General features: G+C 39.1%; 1 protein-coding gene across 3 annotated transcripts in view; it reads right to left on the reverse strand.

Moving 5' to 3' along the window:
• The window catches only part of CBLB (Cbl proto-oncogene B), a 126,958-nt gene extending 118,092 nt beyond the window's left edge, over positions 1-8,866 (reverse strand). For 2 of the 3 annotated variants that reach the window (XM_053935123.1, XM_053935122.1), the window contains exon 1: positions 7,633-7,940. In XM_053935123.1, coding sequence (XP_053791098.1) covers positions 7,633-7,779 — 147 coding nt within the window. In that variant the 5' untranslated portion in view covers positions 7,780-7,940. Of the gene's footprint in view, positions 1-7,632; positions 7,941-8,707 lie in introns of those variants that run through there. The other variant, XM_053935121.1, reaches the window with a different exon arrangement.
• Positions 8,867-21,718: the final 12,852 nt, after the last annotated feature.

The raw sequence follows: 21,718 nt of genomic DNA on the forward strand, positions 1-21,718 counted from the left end.
TACTAAAACTAACAGGTAGTTTTTGACTGCTGTTGCACTGAGCTATTCAGGCTCAGCTAAATCATTGCACAGGGACACATACTAGATGTGTGTGCAGCTGTACATACACAAATACTTATGAAGAAATTAAGACCATGTGGTATAAAAGTTTCATAAGCATCATTTGGAGATTGCCACATTATATATTAGTGACTTTGACATTCTTTTGAGGTAACTAATGAGGTCATAAAAACATCTTAATACTGCTGAAAGTAGATTCCTATTCCTACTAATCTAGCAACTTGAAAAAAAATGCATCCTTGAGCTTTTCTGGGTGAGAGGGGAACAAACCTGTATCCTGTAACACTCACCTCTCTAAACTCAGAGCTCTATCACTATTGCTGACCTCTCCTTTAATTTCTACATCTACACCATTAAGAAAATTGCTGCCTTAAGCTTGCTGCCACTAACACATCTTCATGCAGCCCAAACAGCAAAGCAAACAGGGAATAGTTTGTGTCCAAAACATACAGTGCAAGAACACAACCAGGCAATTAGACTGAGGTAACAGAGGGTCATAGTTAGAAAAGTGGAGATAGAGAGGACTAAAGTCAAGAACTCAGAAGTTTTTAACAAGTCTAGCAGCATTTGAAACAATATTTAAAACATAACATCTGCAATACCTCTCCTCATTTCACTCATTGTTATTTTAGTAATTTGTATTATTCTTTCAACTTTTAGACCAAGTAATACATCAGGAAGCCTTCTGACATGTTGTAGAACAGTCCTTACCCCAGAGAAATTTACATCTCAGTAGGAAAAAAACAAAAAGGAAGCATGCAAATATGAATACATAAGCTGCTCAACATGCAGAAGAGTGGTTCAGAGATTGAACACCAGCAGTTTGATATTTCTAGACATAAACTGCAAAGTTCCACAGCAAGCTCTCAAATAATTTAATGGCTTATAAAGGAACTCCTTGAAGTTGAGAATGTGCTGGAAGGAAACAAAAAAAAAAAAGTAAAGCATACCTGATCATCTCTTGACAAGCAATGAAGTCTGAAACTGCAAGAGCTTTGAAACTGAAAATAACTTGTTTATATTTTATGTGATAAAGATAAGGTCATCAGGATTTTAAAAAAGGGACAACAGGGCCCCAGTTGTGGGTTAGGAGATGTCTAAAGCAGGATTTTCAAAGAATAGAGGTTGGCTATGATAGCATTCTTGCAAGATCAGAAAAGCACTGAAGTTAGGCTGACAGAATTCTCTAAGGAGATGTCAGAAACACAGGCAAAGAAACTTACATGTGTAGCTAGACCTGAAAATCATCCATGCAGAGACATACATGAATTTCTTTTAGTAGAAGAGTAAGAAGAACTGGAATCCCAAATACAGAAGTGAAAATCTTTATAAAAACCAGATTTTTTTCCTCTGAACTTTGAGTTCAGTGTGATTTCTGGTTTAGTGAAAACTTGAAACTAGACTGACATTCTTCACAGGACCAACTACAGGTGACATAAATCTGTCACTGATCAAGCCTTACAACTCTCTAAAGTAACAAGTGTAGGGAAAAAAAAAAACATCTGAAAGATCAAAATGTTTATTCAAAGAGCCAGCAATGAGAGTAGATAACAAGCAGAGAAGGCTGCAATCATTCTGAATTACTTATTTACCCTAACTTACATCTCACAAACAAAGAATTAATTATCTTTCTGAAGTCCATCTTTTTGATCAGATGTGCCAACAAGCAGAATATAAGTGATTTCATATGTATTAAAAATACCATTAAAATATTAAAACAAGAAAAAGCTATTTGCTTATGCTGGTTGCTGTATTTTCAACAGTCAGTCCATTCAGCTATACAAAAAGAATATCCAGTTATAAGGAAGAACTATTTTCTCTTTCAAAAGTTCTATGAAGTTTTCTTCAGTCTCACATCATTACATACAAGATAGTTTACAAGGCTACACTTTCTGCAGAATTTGGAGAGAAATACAGCATATTACCAGAACCTTCCATTTTAGAACAAGCTTTTAAGAATGCCACACAAATTCTTCCACACCTTCATTAGCTTTATGCATTATAATTGAAAAAAATACTAATATTATGTTCAAATCAGAGATCCACTGAAGTAGTATAAGGTTTCCTTCATTTTACAGAGTATACAAGGCTTCAAAGGAAGTAAGTCTGTAAGGAGATGGTCGGTAAACCATATGGTTTCCAGTCAGGATGTCCTGACACATACCACAGCAGTTCACAATTAAAAGTAAGCAATAAGAAAAGACACCTGCTGATGCAAAAGATTTGCCAAGACCTTTCTTCAAAAGAAAGAAGAACTCAAAACAAACACAAAAAAAACCCCAACACCCCTAAAATAAGGAAATCTATATTACTTTACAAGGCAACTCTCACCAACACATTAGGAGCGGACATGAATCATATCACTGTGTGATTTTTGCATTATTATGACTGGAAGTAAGCATGTATATATTTAGCAAGCACTCTGTGGTAAAAAATGAAAGACAGTAAGCAAGTTTGTAAAAAATATCTCTCTTATTGAGGCAAACAGAGACAAAATTAAGCTCCTTTCACTGGCTCACACTCAGGGAAAATCTAAGTACTTAATCCAGAATCACAGATACAGTAAGACTGCAACTCTGTGAAAACTGAGGCATTACCTTAATCTACGAGAAACTGATTTTGAAACAGTTAACTCTGGAACTTCCAGACAATTTAACTCTAGTTCCTTTGCAGAAAAACATTAACTCCCTCTCCCCTTCTTGCCCACCCCTAACCAAAATAAATGCCACTACTCATAACACTTTTGAAGATATTTGACTTAAATTTTAAGGCATTATTTCATAGCATCATTGGAGATGAGATTAATGGGGGCCTATTGCACATAGACAATTAATTTCTTGCTAAAAACTATCTTCTATTCACTTTTTAAAGCAAAGCTGAAAGCCCTTGACATTTGACAAAAGGACTCCTGTTCAAGCAAAGGATAGCAGCCTTAACACGATCTGTTTAAACGCCTAAGGCTAGTCAAAGACAGTACAAGGAAAGTAACTCAGCTAAAACAGAGTAAGTATCTAATGAGTAGGACATCCACTAAACACTGTTTTCAGCTGCAGGGAATGGGTCAGAAAAACTGGAGCATCAGCGCTCACACACTTCCAAAACTACACTTCCAAACTGCCCAACTGAACCAGCTTCTTCTGCCACAGTGCACAAAATAGTCAAAGAATTAGAAAACGCCTTGACACACCACAAACAGCATAAAGGTAGCGCTGCAGTTAAGATACCATAACAATTCTCCAGCAATCCACTGCATCCAATGAACAATAATGAATTCTGAAAAACTTAATCAGGAGGAGCTAATAAGGAAAATGTCAAAGTTTGAGCATTATGCGTCTTCGACATAGATTTCTTCCTGCTTGAAGTTACCTTAACTGCAATGCATTTCATTTTCCATAGGGAAAAAACCTCTCATCAGAATATAAGTAGAGGTGACCAAAACACCAATCTTTTTGCCTGAGAATACAATAAGTGCTTGTTCAACAGCTACCATACTGCAACTGAGACACATGTTTCCATAGTGGTAGAATAAACAATAAGAATGCTGATGCCACAGACACACAAGGATAGTTGACTTTGGAGGGTAATTTTACTTCCTTCCAATTAGAGAGAAGCTTCTGTTTCTCTGTTTAATTTTATATTCTTTTTCCATAAGCAGCATACAGAGGACATAAGATTTCCTACCAACTTTGACCATAGAATCAATTGCATGAAGTTTTGCAAAGGATAACCAATGCACTCATAGTTTCAACTACCATTCTCTGTATACTCAGATGCTGACAGATGTTAATTTAAAGAAAACCACAATACTAAGCTGCAGAGGTAGCACAGCTTTTACTCACTAAGTCAATAGTATAAGCTTTGGAGAAGCACTCTAGTTTGCTCTTAAATACAAAATAGCAAATCACTGCCATCCGCATTTATACAGTCAGAGTCAAGCAACTGATGGGCCATGACAGTGCACCCAAATAATTTAGGCAATATTGTTAATCTACATAGCAGAAAATTTAATTATTTTCAGGCCCAATGCATAGGAGGAATGAAAAGTGATTAAAAGTTAATGAAATATACCCATTTTAAAAAATCCCGTTCAGAATGTGTCATGATTTTGTATGAGCTTGAATCCCACAAGAGTGAAGTGTGAAAAAATTGTACTGACAACTCTAAATAGCCGAGGCAGTAAACAGAACTTACTCCAATGTTTACATAGGAGTAATTCTCTCCCTAAGTTGGTCTCAACATCGCATTATTCTCTAATAGTAATACATGGCTAGGGTCTAGGTTTTAAAAGCCATTAGGTTTACAATCTCAGAAAAAATAAAACTCATGTAATTTATACACAGTTTAAAGGAAGACCTGAGTTATTTGTTAACAATATTCATTTTTTATATATTTATAGGATACAAACTTTCTAAAACATAGATCATGTTTTAAAAACAGTAATTTGCTTCCTGCAAGTCCAGAGATATATGGTCAACTTTCTTACATAATGCAAGCATTGAAAAGCAAGGCTAGCTTTCTAAACCATAAAAGAATATATATTATCTTTTGCATTGCACAGGAATTAAAGTATTTTTGGTTCTTAATGATAAAGCTACTGCTTACCCATGAGAAAAGCAGTAGAGAAACTCAACACATGATAATGTTGCTTTGCCTTTAATAACGCAGCTGATATTGTAAATTCACATAAGACATACCAATAAACCACAAAAAGTATAGATCCCAGTGTATGAAGTATAAAAAGGAAAGGTATTTAGACAGATAGCCATTTACATTCACCAATTATCTACATGAAGATTTTTTTTTATTCCGTGCAAGAATGTTGCTTATGGTAACTTTTACAAACAAGGCCCTAAGCAGGAGCACTATCCCAACATTCCATCCTGCTAAAGAACTCTTTTTCAAAATCCATTCTTATTTTCACACTGATAATAAAATTTTAAAGAGAAAGCACCCAAACTGCCTATTCCAACCTAAAATATCAGCCCATGGAAAACTGACATTATCATGAAATCTGAACAATTTGAAAGCAGGACACATAACCAATTCAAAGAAGTTTGCATGTTGTCTAGGTAGTCAGAATTTTTGCATACACCACAAAACTACCCACATAGTACAGTTCTTACAGGGTAGGAACGTTTGCAGTATTGTTTAATCTCTTATTGTTGCAAACAAGTAATTCATACAGAAAACTTCATCTGCCAGAGGACAAAATTACAGAAAGAAATGAAGGAAAGGTAGAAGATGGCAACTTTAAAAAAGAAAAGAATGCCAACCAGAAATGATTGAGCTCTGCCACTAGTTTTTAAGGCTGCTCTTTTTTCAGTGTTTGGTCAAGATAAAAGCTTTGCTTTGTTTCCATTATACATTTTCTTAACATCATTAGATTGGGGGAAAACTTCAGCTGCCTTACTACAGCAACAAGATGATTATAACAGCTACTATAGTTAAAGAATAAACAAGCATGATAACTGTTATTACAACAAGTAAAATAGGCTTCCAAGCCACAACGTTACTATGAGTAGCACCCCACTGACTTGGCAGAGCTTCTGCCTTCACTAGGTATTAATTTGATCAGTCACCCACCACAGAATCCAGTCATAGGACACACTCCAGAAATGGGATTTAAAACAACAGTTGATTGAGAGGGTTTCTATTTCTGATTTTAATCCCTGGGTTTGATCTAGACTGAGGAAAAAATGAGCTTCCTGTCCCTACTGCCACACAAGGCTATGACATTTAAATCTGTTTACCAGCATATTAAATTTGCTCAAACACATCCTTTCACTACAAGTACCAAATGTTAAAAAGTCAACCAACAAGCAAGACCATTTTCACACTATGACATCATCCTGTCTGGTATACTTTAATACAATTTGGAAATAAAATTTGATTAACTGAGAGCAGCTTAAAGAGGATACATTAAAGATCCAAATTGAGGACACTTATACAGTAAAATGAAAAAGGAAGCACAGCACAATGCCCAGCCTTTCCAGTGACTTCTACCAAACAGGCCTTCCTGGCTGTTCTGATGGGCTGTGACAAACATTTATCCTGTATTTGATGAGTGAAAGCAATCCAGAAATCCAAGCAGTGGGATAAAGACTTTCTGGTAACTGTGATTTTACAAACAAATCTGGGTATAACCTTACTATATAGATCTGTAAATGGCCTGACACAGGGAAATCAGAGCTCTGCATTCCCCACGTGGTTTCAACAACAAACCAGATTCCTAGTTCCCAAGCTGAAAACTTCCTCCTACTGAAGAGTACCTACTTTCAAGTACTCATTCTTGCAGTCCTTAGTACAAGAGAACTCACTGTTAACACCATCCTGACCACTGACAGAAAAATATCAACGTCTTTGTGATATAACCATTTTTATTAAAGCTGGGGTTTCAGTTTATAATTGCTGCCAGCAAACACAGTGGAAATAAAGATATTATTCTTGGAGCATCAAAAAAGAGCCTACAAGGACTTTAAAAATACTTTAACAGTTGTAAAGGCATTTTACATTAGTCTCCACCCTGCCAGTGTAACTAATTATGAACGTTAAGAAATGTTGAACATCTAATTTCACAAGAGACACAGGGAAAGCAAAGAGTTGCACTAAATCAAGAAGAGAATCACAGAGTTAAAAAGTGGTAACTGTATCACCATACAGACCCAAGGCCAACAGGTAGTAATCCTCACTGCTCAGCAGTTTCAAGAGGAAGCTTTTAAGTATCACCCAGTGTGCAAAGCAGAGCGCCTCCTGAACAGCAAGCCATGTTACAGTCAAACGCTACCTGTCACAGGGAGGGCACCCTCCTAGATAATTTATTATGATGCAAGTAGTCATTTCAAAGAATACTACACAAAATGTATCAGGCTGGTACGGGGAAGCATAAGAGCTTAAAAGCTACAGTCTATCCCCCCCACTTCCTGAAAAATGAGTTTCAGTACAGTATATTTCTAGTTTCAAAATTAATAGTAGATGTACTTTTAAGTTATTAAAATGCAGAACACATAAAAAGTTAGGCATGCCATACTAATCTGTTTACTAAACTGAAAAGAGTGACATCCCCCGGTCCCCACACACATTCCTAAAAGCACAAACACATCTACGTTGCCATCACCAACATATCTCACAGGACAATTATCTTAACTGAAGTTTAGTACTTCAGAGGTCTTGTTTGCAGACTAACAGTGTGACACAAGATGAAACACACAGAATATGTGATTACAAGTACTAGTTAAGTAGCTTTTGGTTAGGACAGCTCTTCAACTTTGAGTAATTTTAAAGGATCTGAAAATAACAATAGCCTAAGGCAAACACACATATTTGTTTTCCTTCCACAAACCAAGTTTTAAAAAAACATAGCCAGAGGCCACTGGAAAGGGGAAAACAAAAAAAAAAAAAAAAAAAAAGAGAGACAAATGATGCTTAAATAACCTAAAACATAAGTCTCCTTACTTCCCGAGGCACAATGCAGCACAGCACTCAGAGCTGCAGGAAGAAGCTGTTTACCCCTGTGTACCTATTTAAATAGCCCCAGTCTCCTTCGTGTGTATACACGGACATTGAGACACCCACCACTTTGTCCATAAGCTTCCAGGTCTTCTCCACAGTCCTGCGATCGGCAGCTGCCTGCTTGGGGGGGCCCACAGCATCCTGAATGGCATCGATGAAGCCCAGGATCCGTCCCTTGCGCGGGTTCCGGCCGTTGAGGGAATTGGCCATCTGGGAGCCAAGCTGGCCGCAATGACAGAGAAACACAGGCTCACAAGGTGCTCCGAAAACATCTTGTCATAGAACCCGCCGCAGCCTGCGAGGCAACACTTCCTTCTTCACGGGCAGCAAAGGGCAAGATCAGGGCATGTTTAGGAACAAGCTTAACTTTTCATGACAAACAGCGTAAACCCATCTGGCCCGGGTTTACACTGGCAGAAGTGATCCCGGATTTATTGTCAACACCGACATTGGGGAGCGGGGGAAACATACCCGCGCCCGGCTCCGTGTCGCGCCCCTGCCCGCTCCTGCGCCCGCCGGCCGCGGGCACATGCCCAGCACGGCGCAACAAAAGAGGCCGCGGCGGAGCGGGGACAGGAGCGGAAGGAGGGAGCAGAGGAAGGCAGTGCGGGCAGCAGGCAGGCAGGCACCCGCAGGGCAGGCGGGGGCAGCGGCACGCACATGGACCGGGCTCCCGGCGCACGCATACGCACGGACCGGCACCGCACGGCCGAGTGCCAAGGGCGACAGCGGCCGCCGGGAGAGCCGGGAGCAGGCGGCGGCAGGGAGGCTCCTCAACCCCGCGTCGAGGCGGAGAGCAGGCGAAGCGTCTCTCTAGACAAGGCTCTCCTCCGTCCGGCCGCGACGGCTTCAGTGCCGCGGGAGGTAGACGGAGCGCATCCCGCCGCCCGCGCCCATCCCGCTCCGCGCCGGCCGCCCTGCGGGACTCTGCCCCGTGCAGCTGCTGCTGGCCGCGGGCGAGCGAACGCTGCCCCAGGGGGAAGCGCGTCGCCGTCCCGTAACCCAGCCCAGCCCGCCCGGCGGGGGGGTGGGAATGTGCGCGCGTGTGTGGAGAGTCCTACAGGCACATGCAAAACTCTCCACAGGCACATGCAAAAGAGACAGAGAGAGACAGAGAGAGAGAGATATGCAGACGCACAGGTCTGTCTGCGGCACCGCTCGCAGCCCCCGACAGGCTGTGGTCTCCCCGCACTCCTAGGAAGCGAGGCTGGCTCCCCGGCGGCGGCGGCCCCGCTTCTTCAGCCGCGCCCGGCCCCTCCCCACGGCGCGCTGGCGGCCGCTCCTCTCCTCGGAACATGCCCACCCCCCGGGACAACACTCCGTGCGCGCCTGCGCGCCGCGCCGCCAGCGCGGCCCTCTGCCCGAGGGCGGGAACGCTGCCGCACGACAGCCAATCGGAAGGGAAAATTTGCTTGATTGACGCGGCACCCAGCAAATGGGCGTGGGTGCAGGCACGGGGCGGGGCCGCGGCCGAGAGAGGGCTCGGGATGGGGATGGGGAGGGGATAGGATAGGATAGGAACGGCCGGCAGGGAGGGGCGGGAGCGGTGGCAGGGCCGGGCGGGGACGGACCGAGGGAGGTGGGCTCCGGTCCCACCTGCTCCCGCCGGCTGAGGGGCAGCTTGAGGCCTTTGGGGGTGGTGGCGGCTGCCTTCGTGGGGGCGCTGACATTGTCCCTGGCTGTGGGGTCTCCAGGGGCTGTGGCAGGGTGTCCCTCCCTCCCCTGGTGAGGCCGTGGGACCCCTGCCTGCCGAGCGTTCAGTGTGTGTGTGCTACAACTGGTAGTTCCTGCCTGCCGCCTTTTTGAGGGCGCTGCCTTTGCGCTTCTCCTTCGCGCTTTTGGGAGTTCGCTGGGGTTTTTTTGTGGCCACAAAGAACAAGAACTTTTTTCCCTCTGTCTGCTTTGTTTTTTTTTTTTTTTTTTTTTTTTTTTTTCTTCTTGAGAGTGAGGGAGCTTTGCTGTTAAGCAAGTGCTGAGATTTCCATATTTCCATGCTGGGAATGAGCTGGAGAGCTCCGAAAAGTGGTGAGGAAAAATGAAAGCACTTTCTAGTTTAAAAAGCCCTTTTAGATGCCATTATTTTGATATGAGCACTTCCCCTGGGGATATGGTAAATAAAACTCAACTGATTGTTACGCTTGAATGCTGGAAAAAGTGAGGCTTACCTGCATTGGCTACAAGACACTTGATTTCAGATCCTTTTGAAGATTGTCCAGGGAGTAATTATACTTTGCAAGGTTAATCTTCTAATGAGCTTTCATAAAAGGAAACAGAAATGTTTCACTTAGCATCGAAGTTTTTTATTTTCTAAAGACAATTGTATTAGAGGAGTATTTTTAAATTTTGGTTTTCAAAATACCTGCAAATTGTAGTAGTTTTCTTTCCAAAGATTTTGGTTTTTTAATGGTTTGCTCTTTTTCTTGGTTCTTTCCCTACTTTTTCTTGGATTTGACTTTTTTATTAAATAGGAGTCAGGAAAAACAGTAGAAAAACTCATAGAGTATTTCAGTGTTGCTTTTATTCATATTTTAATTTATAGGTTTTTTTAGTGCAGGTATCTTCCTGTTGATTTAAAATGTGTCATGTTATTCTTTTGAAAGCATAAAACAATAAAATCCTATCAATAATGTCTTCCTCAAAGGTTGTTCTTCTATAGCTTTTAAATATGAATTGGCAGTTACTTGCCTTAAGTGGGTTGGAAGCTTCTCATTTCATTGTAGTCTCTGTAAATTACCCTCTTCCCTGTGTTGGTTTAAAACTTCTCTCTGGCAGATGTCCCTATCCCGTCTTTTCTTTGGAGATTGGCTTTCATACGATTGACAGTGACTGCTCACTCTGTTGCTGTCTCTCATTTGGTTGTGAAAAAAGCAGAGGAGCTGATGCTTTTTCGGAACTTGTAAAGTCTTTGGTTCCTATTCTCGATTATTTTGTTTTCATTGTTGTTATGTCATTCCCTTCATATCCCACACTGCCAAAAGCTGTGATCTGTGAGCTCTTGGTAGCCGTCTGGGGCTGAGTCATGGTGTCTTGCAGTTCATCCGAGTGCAGGGCCAGCAGGAGCGAGCAGCTGGGTTCCCTGCATCCCTCTGCATCCTTCCTGCGTTGTTAAGGGAGTAGCCAGCTCCATGAGTAAAGTGAGTGGTTTTCAAGCAGTGTTCTCCCATTGCCTGTGCTGTACAGTAAGTACAGATGTTCTGGGAATTGCAGTCCTCAGAGGGTCATGTGAGTACATTGGAAGGAAGCCAGCTGGGAGAGCAGGTGGAAGAGATACCTCTGGCTTCAGCTTCAAGGCTGTTAAAGATGGGTCAGGATTCTGCGGGCTGTGCTGTGAAAGGACGAGAAGACAGCACTGCTAATGTGGCTGCAAGCACACAGAGTGACAAGGCTGTTTGACAGAAGACAGCTGAGGAGAGGAGCAGAGCAAACAGCTGCTGTGTTTGAAGTTCAGGGCATGTCTTGTTAGCAGTTAGCACAAAAAGACTGAGCTTGCCCACTGGGGCTTTGTGGTCCATAAGGATTAAGGGTGGTCGCTGAAGGCACTGGCCATCTGGAATATTTTAATACAGGCCAGCAGCACTGTGTTAATGTCCAGGTATCCTGCTCCCCAGCTTCAGGCTCTCTGATAGGCTAAACTAGGAAGCTAACCTGCTATGTATAGATCCACTGAGACACCACAGGGTGTTTCAATGCAGAAACCTTGGTCAGGTACTTTAAATCTCCAGGAAAGAACGTCTTTCTGATTGGGCTACATGTAAGGCACATGAATAAGTTTGGTGTCTAAGGTCCAAAAATTTTGTATATATAGTTAAAATGGCTCCACAGATCTCTTTTACTTACAAGCTCTCCAACTGAATGTTTATTCTCCTTGTTATTATACTGAAGAATGTTACAGTTTGGATCTATGATTTAATCACTCTATGAAAACCCTACAGAATAAAGCATGGTAAGTCTGAGGCGTCAGATTTTGAGATTTGTATGTTACATGAGTCTGATCCTCAGCCTAGTCAAGGTACTAATCAATCATGTAATGATGATGACATTAGAATATCATCCAGGATTTGGTAAAATTCTGTAGTGAAAATTGTGGAGTGAAGGTGGTTGGGAGTCAGGATATGATGAAGGAATCTAGACAGTGTAAAAGAAGCCTTGAATTGAACTCTCTTAAGTCCTACTTTGTAAAGTATGGATTTTAGGTCTAAGCGTTTTATTGAAAAGCAAAATCATGTGACTTCTTGAAAAACCCAGCTGCTTGCTAGGGAGAAAACAGATATAAAAGATTAAACTAACATTTACATTTGTCCATTCTAGTATTTTCCTATCCGTTAACTGGTTTGGGTTTTGGAGGGTTTTTGGTTTTGTGGAGGTTTTTTTGGTTGGTTTTTTACTTTCTTGGTGAAAGTAAAAAACTCATTAAATAACTCATTCTTCTGGAGTTATTAGACTGCATTATGAATGAAACTTCATGTTGGTACTCTTGAATGAATTCCATTCCATCAAAGAGCAATTGACAGGCATTGGAAGCAAGAGAGATGTTTTGGTTTGGTTTTCTTTGTTCACCAGCCATTAAAATATTACTGATTTTCTGCAGTTGGTCAATGCATGTGGTTTGGGAGCTTTTGTCATTTGTGTGTTTGTTGCTGTGGTACAAATGACTTTGTACCCAAATACACTGAAACATAACAACAATGAAGAGGACAGATGTAGGTTCTTTTTATAGCAACATAAATAAGGTTGATATAATATATAATATGCTGAGTTAAGGGATATGGTAGTAATGCTTGTAAAGCTTAAGCCCTCCATTTCAAAAATTGAATGTGAAGTGGCTTCTTGCTAATTGTAACACAATATCCTGGCTATCCCAGCATCCTTAAGCTTTCAAATTTATCTCTTGGTGTTTACACTGAATATGTACGATGTGATGAAAAGGCAGCTGTTCATGGGGATGTAGTGTTCTGTGGTGCAGGGTCAGGCAGTGGTTTAATGGCTGAGCTCTGACAAGGTCATCCTCTTCCCAAGATGTGCAGTGCCACAGTGAAATGCAGCTGGGCTCTCTTTGCAAGGAAGCTGAAGCTTCAAGGGCCACTGGAACCTACTGGTATTTTGGTGTCCTGCCTTTTATCTGTTCTGTAAAAACATCAAACAAACAAAACCAACAAACAAGAAACCCCCACACCATAACCTGAACAAACATAACAACCAGAATAGAGAAAAGATAATTATTATAACAACAGATAAGTTCCAGGACTATTTGCTTAAACACATTTTGGCTAGCCCATTCTTGATACATAGAATATCTTATGCTACTCTTCTCTTCCATATTCAATTACTACATAATTACCTGTAATAGTTGTTAAGAATATTAAAGTGCAGTAAATGCAAAATGCTTCCATGTTACTATTTTGTAGTGCCCTCAAGAATGCTAGGATATTTAAATCTAAGAAAAAAAAAAAAAAAAAAAAGGGTTTATAAGGTGCAAGCCAGCATCACAGATAATTTTTAAAACAGATTGCAATGTACTTACCTGGGTTTTATTGTAGCAAACTGAGAGTCAGAAAGCAAAACCAATCACCTGTGACACTCAATATTCTCTTATTGATAATTTATATTGGTATAATAATCTATGCTTTTCCTGCCTTAATGGGTAATTACTTAGAGAAATTTAGTGATGAGAGTGGCAGTTTGTTGTCAGATTATAATCTAGTTAATTTGGCTACCATTATTTTTCCTCTATTTACTTATCCTATGTTTTTCATAATCATCAAGTACTCAAGCATTTAAAAAAAAATTGTCACTGCTTTCTAGAAGTGAAAATATGTTCTTTTCACACATGAAATGTGAATAGTGTAATAGTTTAACCCACTTTGCTGTTGAACTACTGCAAGAAAGAAAAAAAATAAGACTGCCTTTCCAAGTTTCTGTACACTGTAAAGATCTATCATTGCTCCATCAGGCTGTTGCAGTACAACTGATGATAATACAGTGTTGCTGTTCTGTATTAGTTCCCTCTGCTGAGTAATTAAATCCTCTTCTTATCATTGATGTGGAAAGACAAGCTAAATTTAGCTCTGTCTGTACCTGTAAATAAAATGAGCCAGGCACTGTTCTTGGGCCCTGAGGCCAGGTAGGCTGGCACAGGGGTGGTCGCCACCATCCTTCCTGAAATTACACCAGCCTCACCACCCCCTCACATCCCCACATCCAAGTAGTGATCCCTGACCTGTGGTGACCCTGAACCTCCCTGGGATTTGTTTGGGAAAACACCAGCTGACATGGGCCAAAACTACTCAGCAGTATCTTAATAATCTACTACCACAAATCATGGTGTGCCTAGGTCATTGTGGCCGCAGTAACATGTTGTTTGAGTTTGTATGCGTATAAATATACACACATACATACGCACAATGTGATAGGAGATGTTTCATCTTTGTTCATTTTGGTTGGGCTGCAAATAATGAAATAGTTTTCAACTGGCTTCTCGAGGAGTGAAGTCTTTAAAGGGTGAGAATTTAAGTGAATGAGCTCTTGTGCTCACATTTTCAAATCTTTACTCTAGGAACAAATCTACTTAAGTATGATATTATTTCCCTTGCAAAATACAGCACATCCATGTGCCTATGAGTAATTAAAAATGTGTTCTCTGTTTGCAGAATGAGTATGAAAACTAATTGTGGGGCCAGGCCTGTGTTTGTTTACACACCTCACTAATGAGTTAATTTGCTGTAAACTAGACAGTCCACTTCAAAACACATCTCCGCCTTAATATATTGTATTAAAAAAGTGTGTCAACTTAATTTTAAAACAACCTACCCCTCAGGGAGCGTTCTTCTGTTTCTTTTCTGTTATTAATTGCATCCATCTGCCAGAGCAGGTGCAAAGGCTTTAAGTCCTGTCATTTTAGTACTACTTTTTGAATTTGCTCCACCTGTGCAATAGCATAAAAAAACAATGCCTATATATATATTTCTTCTTTTTTTTTTTTTTTTTTTTTTTTTTTTTTTTTATTATCCCCCTGTTCCTTCTGAGTGCCATGATCTTAGTTCTTCCCAATCTTGGTCTGATAAAACAATCTTTAACTCCAACATCCTTTTTCATGTCTTGCCAAAGTACAACTGGGTTTTCTTGTTTGACTTGATAATTAGGAGGTTTTCCATTCAAATAGCTCTTTTTTTCCTGCCAAAATTTTTAAGAATTTCAGCTTGTGGTAAGAGGTTGTAAAATACTCCCAGGGACTTTTAATTGCCATCTTTCTCTGGAGTAGGAGTTGCACTTTGACAAGAAACAAGCCTATGTCTATTCTGTGCTTCTGCAAGTCAAAATAAGCTCAGTTAGTGGAGATTTGAACTATACTGCTAGCAGCCTTAATTGAAATAGTCAGATGAGATATTGTCAGAGAGGCTTTTCCTTCAGAAAACCATGTTTTCAGTTGAGTAAGATAGTGTCTTAAACAGGGGAATTATGCAGTGCTAGGAAATCATAGCTTAAGTGTGATGATTTATTTGTTTAAATTTCTTCTTCTTCGTTGTCACTTCCAATATTCTTGTTCATACCTCTAAAACAAGACAAGGTGTTGTACTATAATCTGCTCGACTCCTTGACTGTGAATTTGTGGTGTATCTTGTGTTTCCTGTGTGCTTCAAGTTCTGCTGATATTTTGTTTGTGAGCAATGGCAGGAACATTTTGTCTTTAGCAGCATAAACAAGTTGGGGTATTTTTTCCCTCTGCTTACTGACCTTCATTTAAAATAATTTTTTCCACACTGAAAAGTAAGCCATGTATTTCTAAGGCAAGTCACTGTTTTAATAGAACTTAGTAATTTTTGACCTTTTGCATGGGCTGTTTTGTAACACAAACTGCATTTGGTACTTCTGATTATTTGCTGCATACTTGAGAGCATTCAGCTATTCTCAGAGTGAGCTGATAAGATTTTTGCATCAATTGCTCACTCTTCAGAATGCAATTGGTGACTATTTTTCTACTTTGTCACAAGACTTTTTTTTTTTTTTTTTTTTTTTTTTCCCCAGAGGAAAATGAAAACCAGTGAATCAGACTTCTGGAGAGAGCAATAAGTGTTTTTTTCCTTTTGAAAATATTCATTTTATTGCATCAAGAATGTGAACAACAGTGAATACTACATTGAAATGTGCTTTTGCATTATTCTATTAATTCTGTTGTGTGGGAGAGTATAACATTTGTTTCCATTAAGTTTCAGATTAAGGCATGTTGTGTCCAAGGAAATACAAAAAGGTCAAAGTAAAACTAATAATGAAGTGAAGCTTGAATTAACCTGTTTTTTTTGAATTTCTTTAATTTTCCTGTCAAGTTTTCAAGGTGTACAGTTATACATGGATGCCTCCATTGTTTAGACAGTCAGGAGTTGTCCAGCAGAACATTGCGACCCTTGTATCAAGCTGCACAAAAGTAGTTTTAATTACTAGGAATGTCATTTTATTTCAGTCTGGATTTCAGTTTTTTTCGCTCTGCAGATTTATTTCCCTGTGTTTATTTTGTTCAGTTACCATTCACTTGCTGATAAATGCAAAACCAGCTATACAGGCTTGCAAGCCTGTTATGCCAGTATTTTCCTCTCTCCTTTCTATTATTGTTGGCTTTTTAAAAGGGTCTGGTTATTTTACAGCTTTTCTTGAAATAGTGTAGTACTATAGGGGATAACAAAAAATGTCTTCTTAGTTCAGTTCTTCTCAAACTCTTACTTCATCAGAACTGATGATGAACACTCCAACACAATTTTTTTACATATCCACCAGTAATCCGTGCTGCTTATAAGTTTTATCATGTTTTTCTGCAAATTAGCCAAACCATGTCACAGTGCTCACTTTTTAAGGAATGAAACATTTATGATTAAAGTCTTGTATTACTCAACAGCTGTATAATTTTGGCACAAGGTACAGTACATAGTTGGTACTCAGTCTGCCACATTAAGTGAAAATTTCTCTTCAGTTTTTCTATGTAGATATGAATAAAAGGCAATAATATTACCTATATTGTCCCTAATTTTCAAGTTTGCCTTTTTTTGTGCCTTTCTCTTTGTGAAAAGAGAGTCTAAATGCTATTTTTCATAAGAAATATTGTTAATATTCTTATATATCAGCAGTGTGGACAGTTTGTAATGTTTCACTCAGTCCTGGTAGAAAGGAATATCAGAAACTGAGTTCTTAATATTTGGTGGCCTTGTCCAAAACTTACAAATAAAGTTTGGAGGAGGTAGGAAAGCCCTGTGTCTTGGAAACTTTTTGCATGTGTTTTCCTTTTACCTATAGGCAATGCATCCAGAATTTTGAAAGGAAAGTAGTGATCTGATTAAGGGTCTCATGAGTCCTTGAAAAGGCAGGCTGATCTCATAAAAGTAGATATTTGATAATTTTGGAAAATTTACTGAATGTGAAGGTTTCTCTTTTTGAAAGTTTATTGAGGTGCAGAGTTGCCTGCTACTTCTTAAACCCTTAAATACTTTTCTCTGCTTGTGCCTGATTTTCTGAAGTTGGTTTTAAACAAATACTTCACTTTTTCCGTAGGTACGTGCCTTGGGCTGTTTATTTTTCATGTGTAGCATACTTAAATATTGTTAGATTGAAGGAGAATAATACGGATTCATTAACTCCTCAGTTCTCTGATGCTATATAAATTGGCTTTGGACTTCTGTCAGAGCCTCAGCAAGACTGTCACACACTGTTTGTGTGGATATGACATAATTGCCACTTTGCTGTCTGGCTTCATGTCTAATACAGCTAAAGAGACTGTACAACTTCCAGGGAAAAAATTCCATATGCTTGGAAGGATTGGTTGAAGCTTGGCTCAGCACATCCAAAAGACTCATCTTTTCATTCATCTTAAAAGTCATCTTCTGAAGGAGATGAGTGCTTTAAAGCAGACAAGCTAGTGTATTCAAAGAGCTTTCTCCTTTTGGTGATAAACAGAAGTGTAGTAATTTTGTCCCCTTCTTTGCACAATCTCAATACAACTTCTAGGGATGCGTGGGAATTCTTACTGCCTTTCTTCATAACTCTGTGTCAGCTAGAGCAGTGTAATGGCAGGAGTAATTCACTTTGTAGACCCTGAATAATGGTTCATTCTGCCACTCTTAAGCTCAAAGAGACCTCACTTGCAAGGCTTTTCACCCAATTTCATAATCTTGCACAGCCTCATGACATAATAAAGTCTACAGTTCCGTGGAGTGTCTGTTCCTGTGCTAGTGCAGTATCTCCTGCCCATGTGGAATAGCTACTTTAAATTACAGGCACTGAAATGATAGGTGGTTGGTTGTGACTTTTATAGAAACGGGCAGATCTGCACTTTCAAAAAGCAGAGCATGGTAGGTAGTGTGGTGTGTGTGACAGAGTGCATGCCAGTTTAAATATTTTTAAAATGTGAAACACTTTGTAAAAGGAAAAAATCATAACATGCATCTCTCTCTTTTTTTTTTCCCTTTGGTCAAAGCTGAAAATATTTTCTTGTGGACTTACTTCCTTTTATTCATTGGGTTTCTATATTCTTTTTTTTTTTTTCTTTCCACTTGGCTAAATCATGCCAGTTGGATTTTAACTCTGTTTCACCTGATTACTGAGCCACAAAGCCTGTCAATAGTGTAGTTGGTGGAGCCAAAAAGCAGAAATACAGCAGGTAACCTACTCAGAGATAAGACAATTTGGACAGTAAATAAAACCTTTTAAAAATCTTCAAAGAATGTACTGATTATATAAATGGAAAATGTGTTCAGTTGCAGGTCCTCTTGTGTTGCTGTGTAAGGGCAGAACTAGCAGAAGGCTGTTATCTTCATATGCAGTTGTATCAATGACCTCTGAAAGAGTAGGAAGGGAATCAAAGATGAGGTAAAATAATCAGAAAGAGCAATCAGAGAAAATATGCTGTAAGCAATAAGTTGAGATTGAAATCTGTTTAAAAATACAGGCTTGTGGCTGTAGTTAAATGCCTTGGTTTGCTGATATTATGCAAACATAACCCTGGGATTTTATTTAAAGGCCTCTCATGTGTTCATGATTTTGGAAGAGTTGAGAATTCAGACGATGGTTAGATGAAATGCATTTGTTTATCACACTTTCCAGAGTTTCTGAAACCTTCTGTAGGTACCACAGCTAAAACTAAATGGTATTTACTAAGGTGTTACTTTACAAAGATATTTATTTTTGTAAGAAAGAAATGTATGTTCTTCACTGCCTGTGCAAGTGGCACTTGATCTATTCTCAATTACTTGCATAACTTATCTGTCAGTCAGTTCAGCTTCTCTTACAAGATACTGTACGTTGATACTCACTTAAGCTTTCTGCATTTTTAATTTGAGTGGCTGTTCTGCTTGGCATTGCAGAAGTTGCAGCTTCCTTTGAAAGAATGCTCGTTTGCTGAAATAGTGAAACTTGAGTGGATACTGGAGGGAGTGCCTGGGAAGGTTCAGTCTTGAGCTCAAAAACTTTGATATTCTTTGTGAATAACTGACTGGTATTCCTTCTTTCACTGAGTAGAACACAAAAATGTCATGAGACTTGTTTTGTTTTTTTGTTTTTTTAATTGGGCCTGCCAGCCAAAATTTAAAATATTAAAATACTCTCTATAAGCTGCTTATGAAAAAAAAGTAGGATAAGAATTGGTCATAATTTTGGCAGTGGTTTAGAATCTAATCAATTAGCTGCAGCTACAGCTCTTCTATGAAGTGGTATATCCACAAACACAGTTATGTGAAACCTTGTTTGGATCTCACTTATGCAATTTTATTGTATTTCAGTGGGATTTTAATATGATCTTGCAAATAATAATGTCTGATTAGCCCAAAAGCAGTTGAAAAATGCAGTAGTGTTCTTTTAGGTGATGTTACTGCAGGCTTGTAGAAGGACAAGTAACATTAGGTAGATTTGGTTTTCACTCAGCTGATGATATTTTTCAAAATAACAAGCTTGTAGAGTCAACAGGAAGACCATTGGCACTAATTATGACTAATGTTTTACTGTATTGCATGAAGCATCTAAACACCATGTAGTCTGAGATATTTAATTTTAAATATTCTCAAAGCTTATTTTTAATGGTGGTCTTATATTTAAAGTATATTGAGCCTTTTCCAGGAGAACTTTAAAATTAAAGTGACATCAGTGGGACTGTCTTGGTTTAAACCAAAATGTAAAATGTGACTCTCCAGATTGTCTTCTAAATTGTCAATTCTTACTGGCATTCTTAGTTTGTCTTGTTCATTATTTTAGTAAAATCTATTTTACATGACTGTGCAAGGGACAAGAGGGAAATAATTGCCCATCAAAGAAAAGTTTTTCAAAATAATGGTTGATAGACACAGTAATAAGAATTAAACTATTTGGAAAAGAACTTCAATAAAAATCTGAATCCACTTTGAAGTATTGAAAAAGGCATAGAAGCTAAGGTTTGTTTCTTCTTGTTTTGCCCTTTGTTTCTGTCACTGTTGTTTTTTTCTTCTATGTCCCTTTCTTCTCAGCTCCCTAGAGGTCTTTGCTTACAGTGCCATAGTGACATTGCACATATCACAGAAAAGCAAATACAGTGGTTCATTTGTAATCTTAGCTCCTTCTGCCCACACAGATTCATGAGTTCTCTTCCTTTAACCTTGCATATTGGTAACCAAAAAGCTTGGAAGGACAAATAAGATAGAAAAGGAAGTTATGCACCATATCGGGCTTCTGTTGAGCCTCCTTTTTCAAAGATTACAAAAATAATTTATCCCACAAAAAAGAGAGTTTAAATGGTCCTTACCTGGTTCCAACTGTGGTTTTCTGGAGAAATCTTCTGGGGAGGATTTTACTTCTACTTTGCCTGTTGTCTTCCTGCCTAGCCTAACATATCAGTCATAGCACAGAAAGGCTGAGCTCTCTGTTCTCTGACCTAGATTATATATACAGGCAGATGGTGGGGAATGAGAGAGGTGCTCGGTTTTGCAGTTTAGCAGCATAGTGTCTGCTAGTTGGTGCAGGAATAGAGCAAAAGATGGTCCTGAGAGAGCTGCCTTTTTTTTTTTTTTTTTTTTTTTTTTTTTTTTTTTTTTCTGATTGCATTCCAAACTGAACCTCTGATTTCAATTATCTTTTTTTGTTTTTAATGACACCTATAGATAAAAGATAAAGCACATTCCCATATTAGAGGAATTCTGCAGTGTATGTTCCAGAGCTGTAAACTTTCTTAAAAGCTTTGGGATACTTCCCTCATGAAATCCAAGCTTCAGTAAAAATTGAATGTGGGAACTAGCCAGCATTTACTTTTTCAGTTGTTTTTGCTCTGTCTATTTGTTCTTTCAAATGTTGCATTTTGTTTGCTATTTAACTTTTAACCTCCATGGGGTATGCTGGTGTTTAAACTGTCCAGCTTGCATAATAGGAGGGCAAAAGAAGAAAGAGGAGAATGAGCTTGAGTAGCAGAGCAGGCATGAAGAAAATAAATTTAGCTGACTTCTGGAATTGCAGCTGTAATATTGTGGAATTTGATACAGATGGAAAATTGAGTTGAAAAGCACAAAATTTCCAGTGTGGGTGCCATTTTGAGTAGTCTGTGTGGGTGGAGAAGGGTGCTAAATCCATAGCAGGGAAGTGGGAGTGTCTTTCCAACTAGTAACAGACAGCTAGAAGTGGAGGGGCCGGGGGATTGGGGAAGTGGTTTAAATGTCCCAGTGCAGCTATTTTGTAATAAATCACTACTACTTGTGGGTAAAGCTCAGCTCACCAGTGTTTGCTACTTCCTTGTCCATAGAATTCTTTTCCACAGTAGTTGCAGTATTATTTTTATGGTATCTCTGTTTAATGTCCTACTGTATGTGATCAGATGGTTCATGAGGCCCTGAAATCTTTTTTTTTGGTCAGACTGCACAACATATAGCAGGACAAAATTGGTTTTAACTGTTTGGATTAACTGTCATTCTTCAGTATGAAAGTAGCATTACTTTTAAGAGTGAGGTGCTGTTCATTGCAGGACATGCAATACCAGTGTTAGTGGGCATCTCTGCTTCTGCTTTGGTTTCAGATTCTCAGTCCAAATTCTGATGCTTTGTTTTTGCATGAGGCCCAAGTCCAGGAGCAGATATTTTCATTTGGCGCAGATGTATTTCCTGTGTGTTCATTTGACTCTCCTTAAAAAAAAAAAAAAAAAAAAAAAAAGTATGCAGCA

This window comes from Vidua chalybeata, chromosome 2 (genome assembly GCF_026979565.1).
Source record: "Vidua chalybeata isolate OUT-0048 chromosome 2, bVidCha1 merged haplotype, whole genome shotgun sequence".
Classification (NCBI taxonomy): Eukaryota; Metazoa; Chordata; class Aves; order Passeriformes; family Viduidae; genus Vidua; species Vidua chalybeata.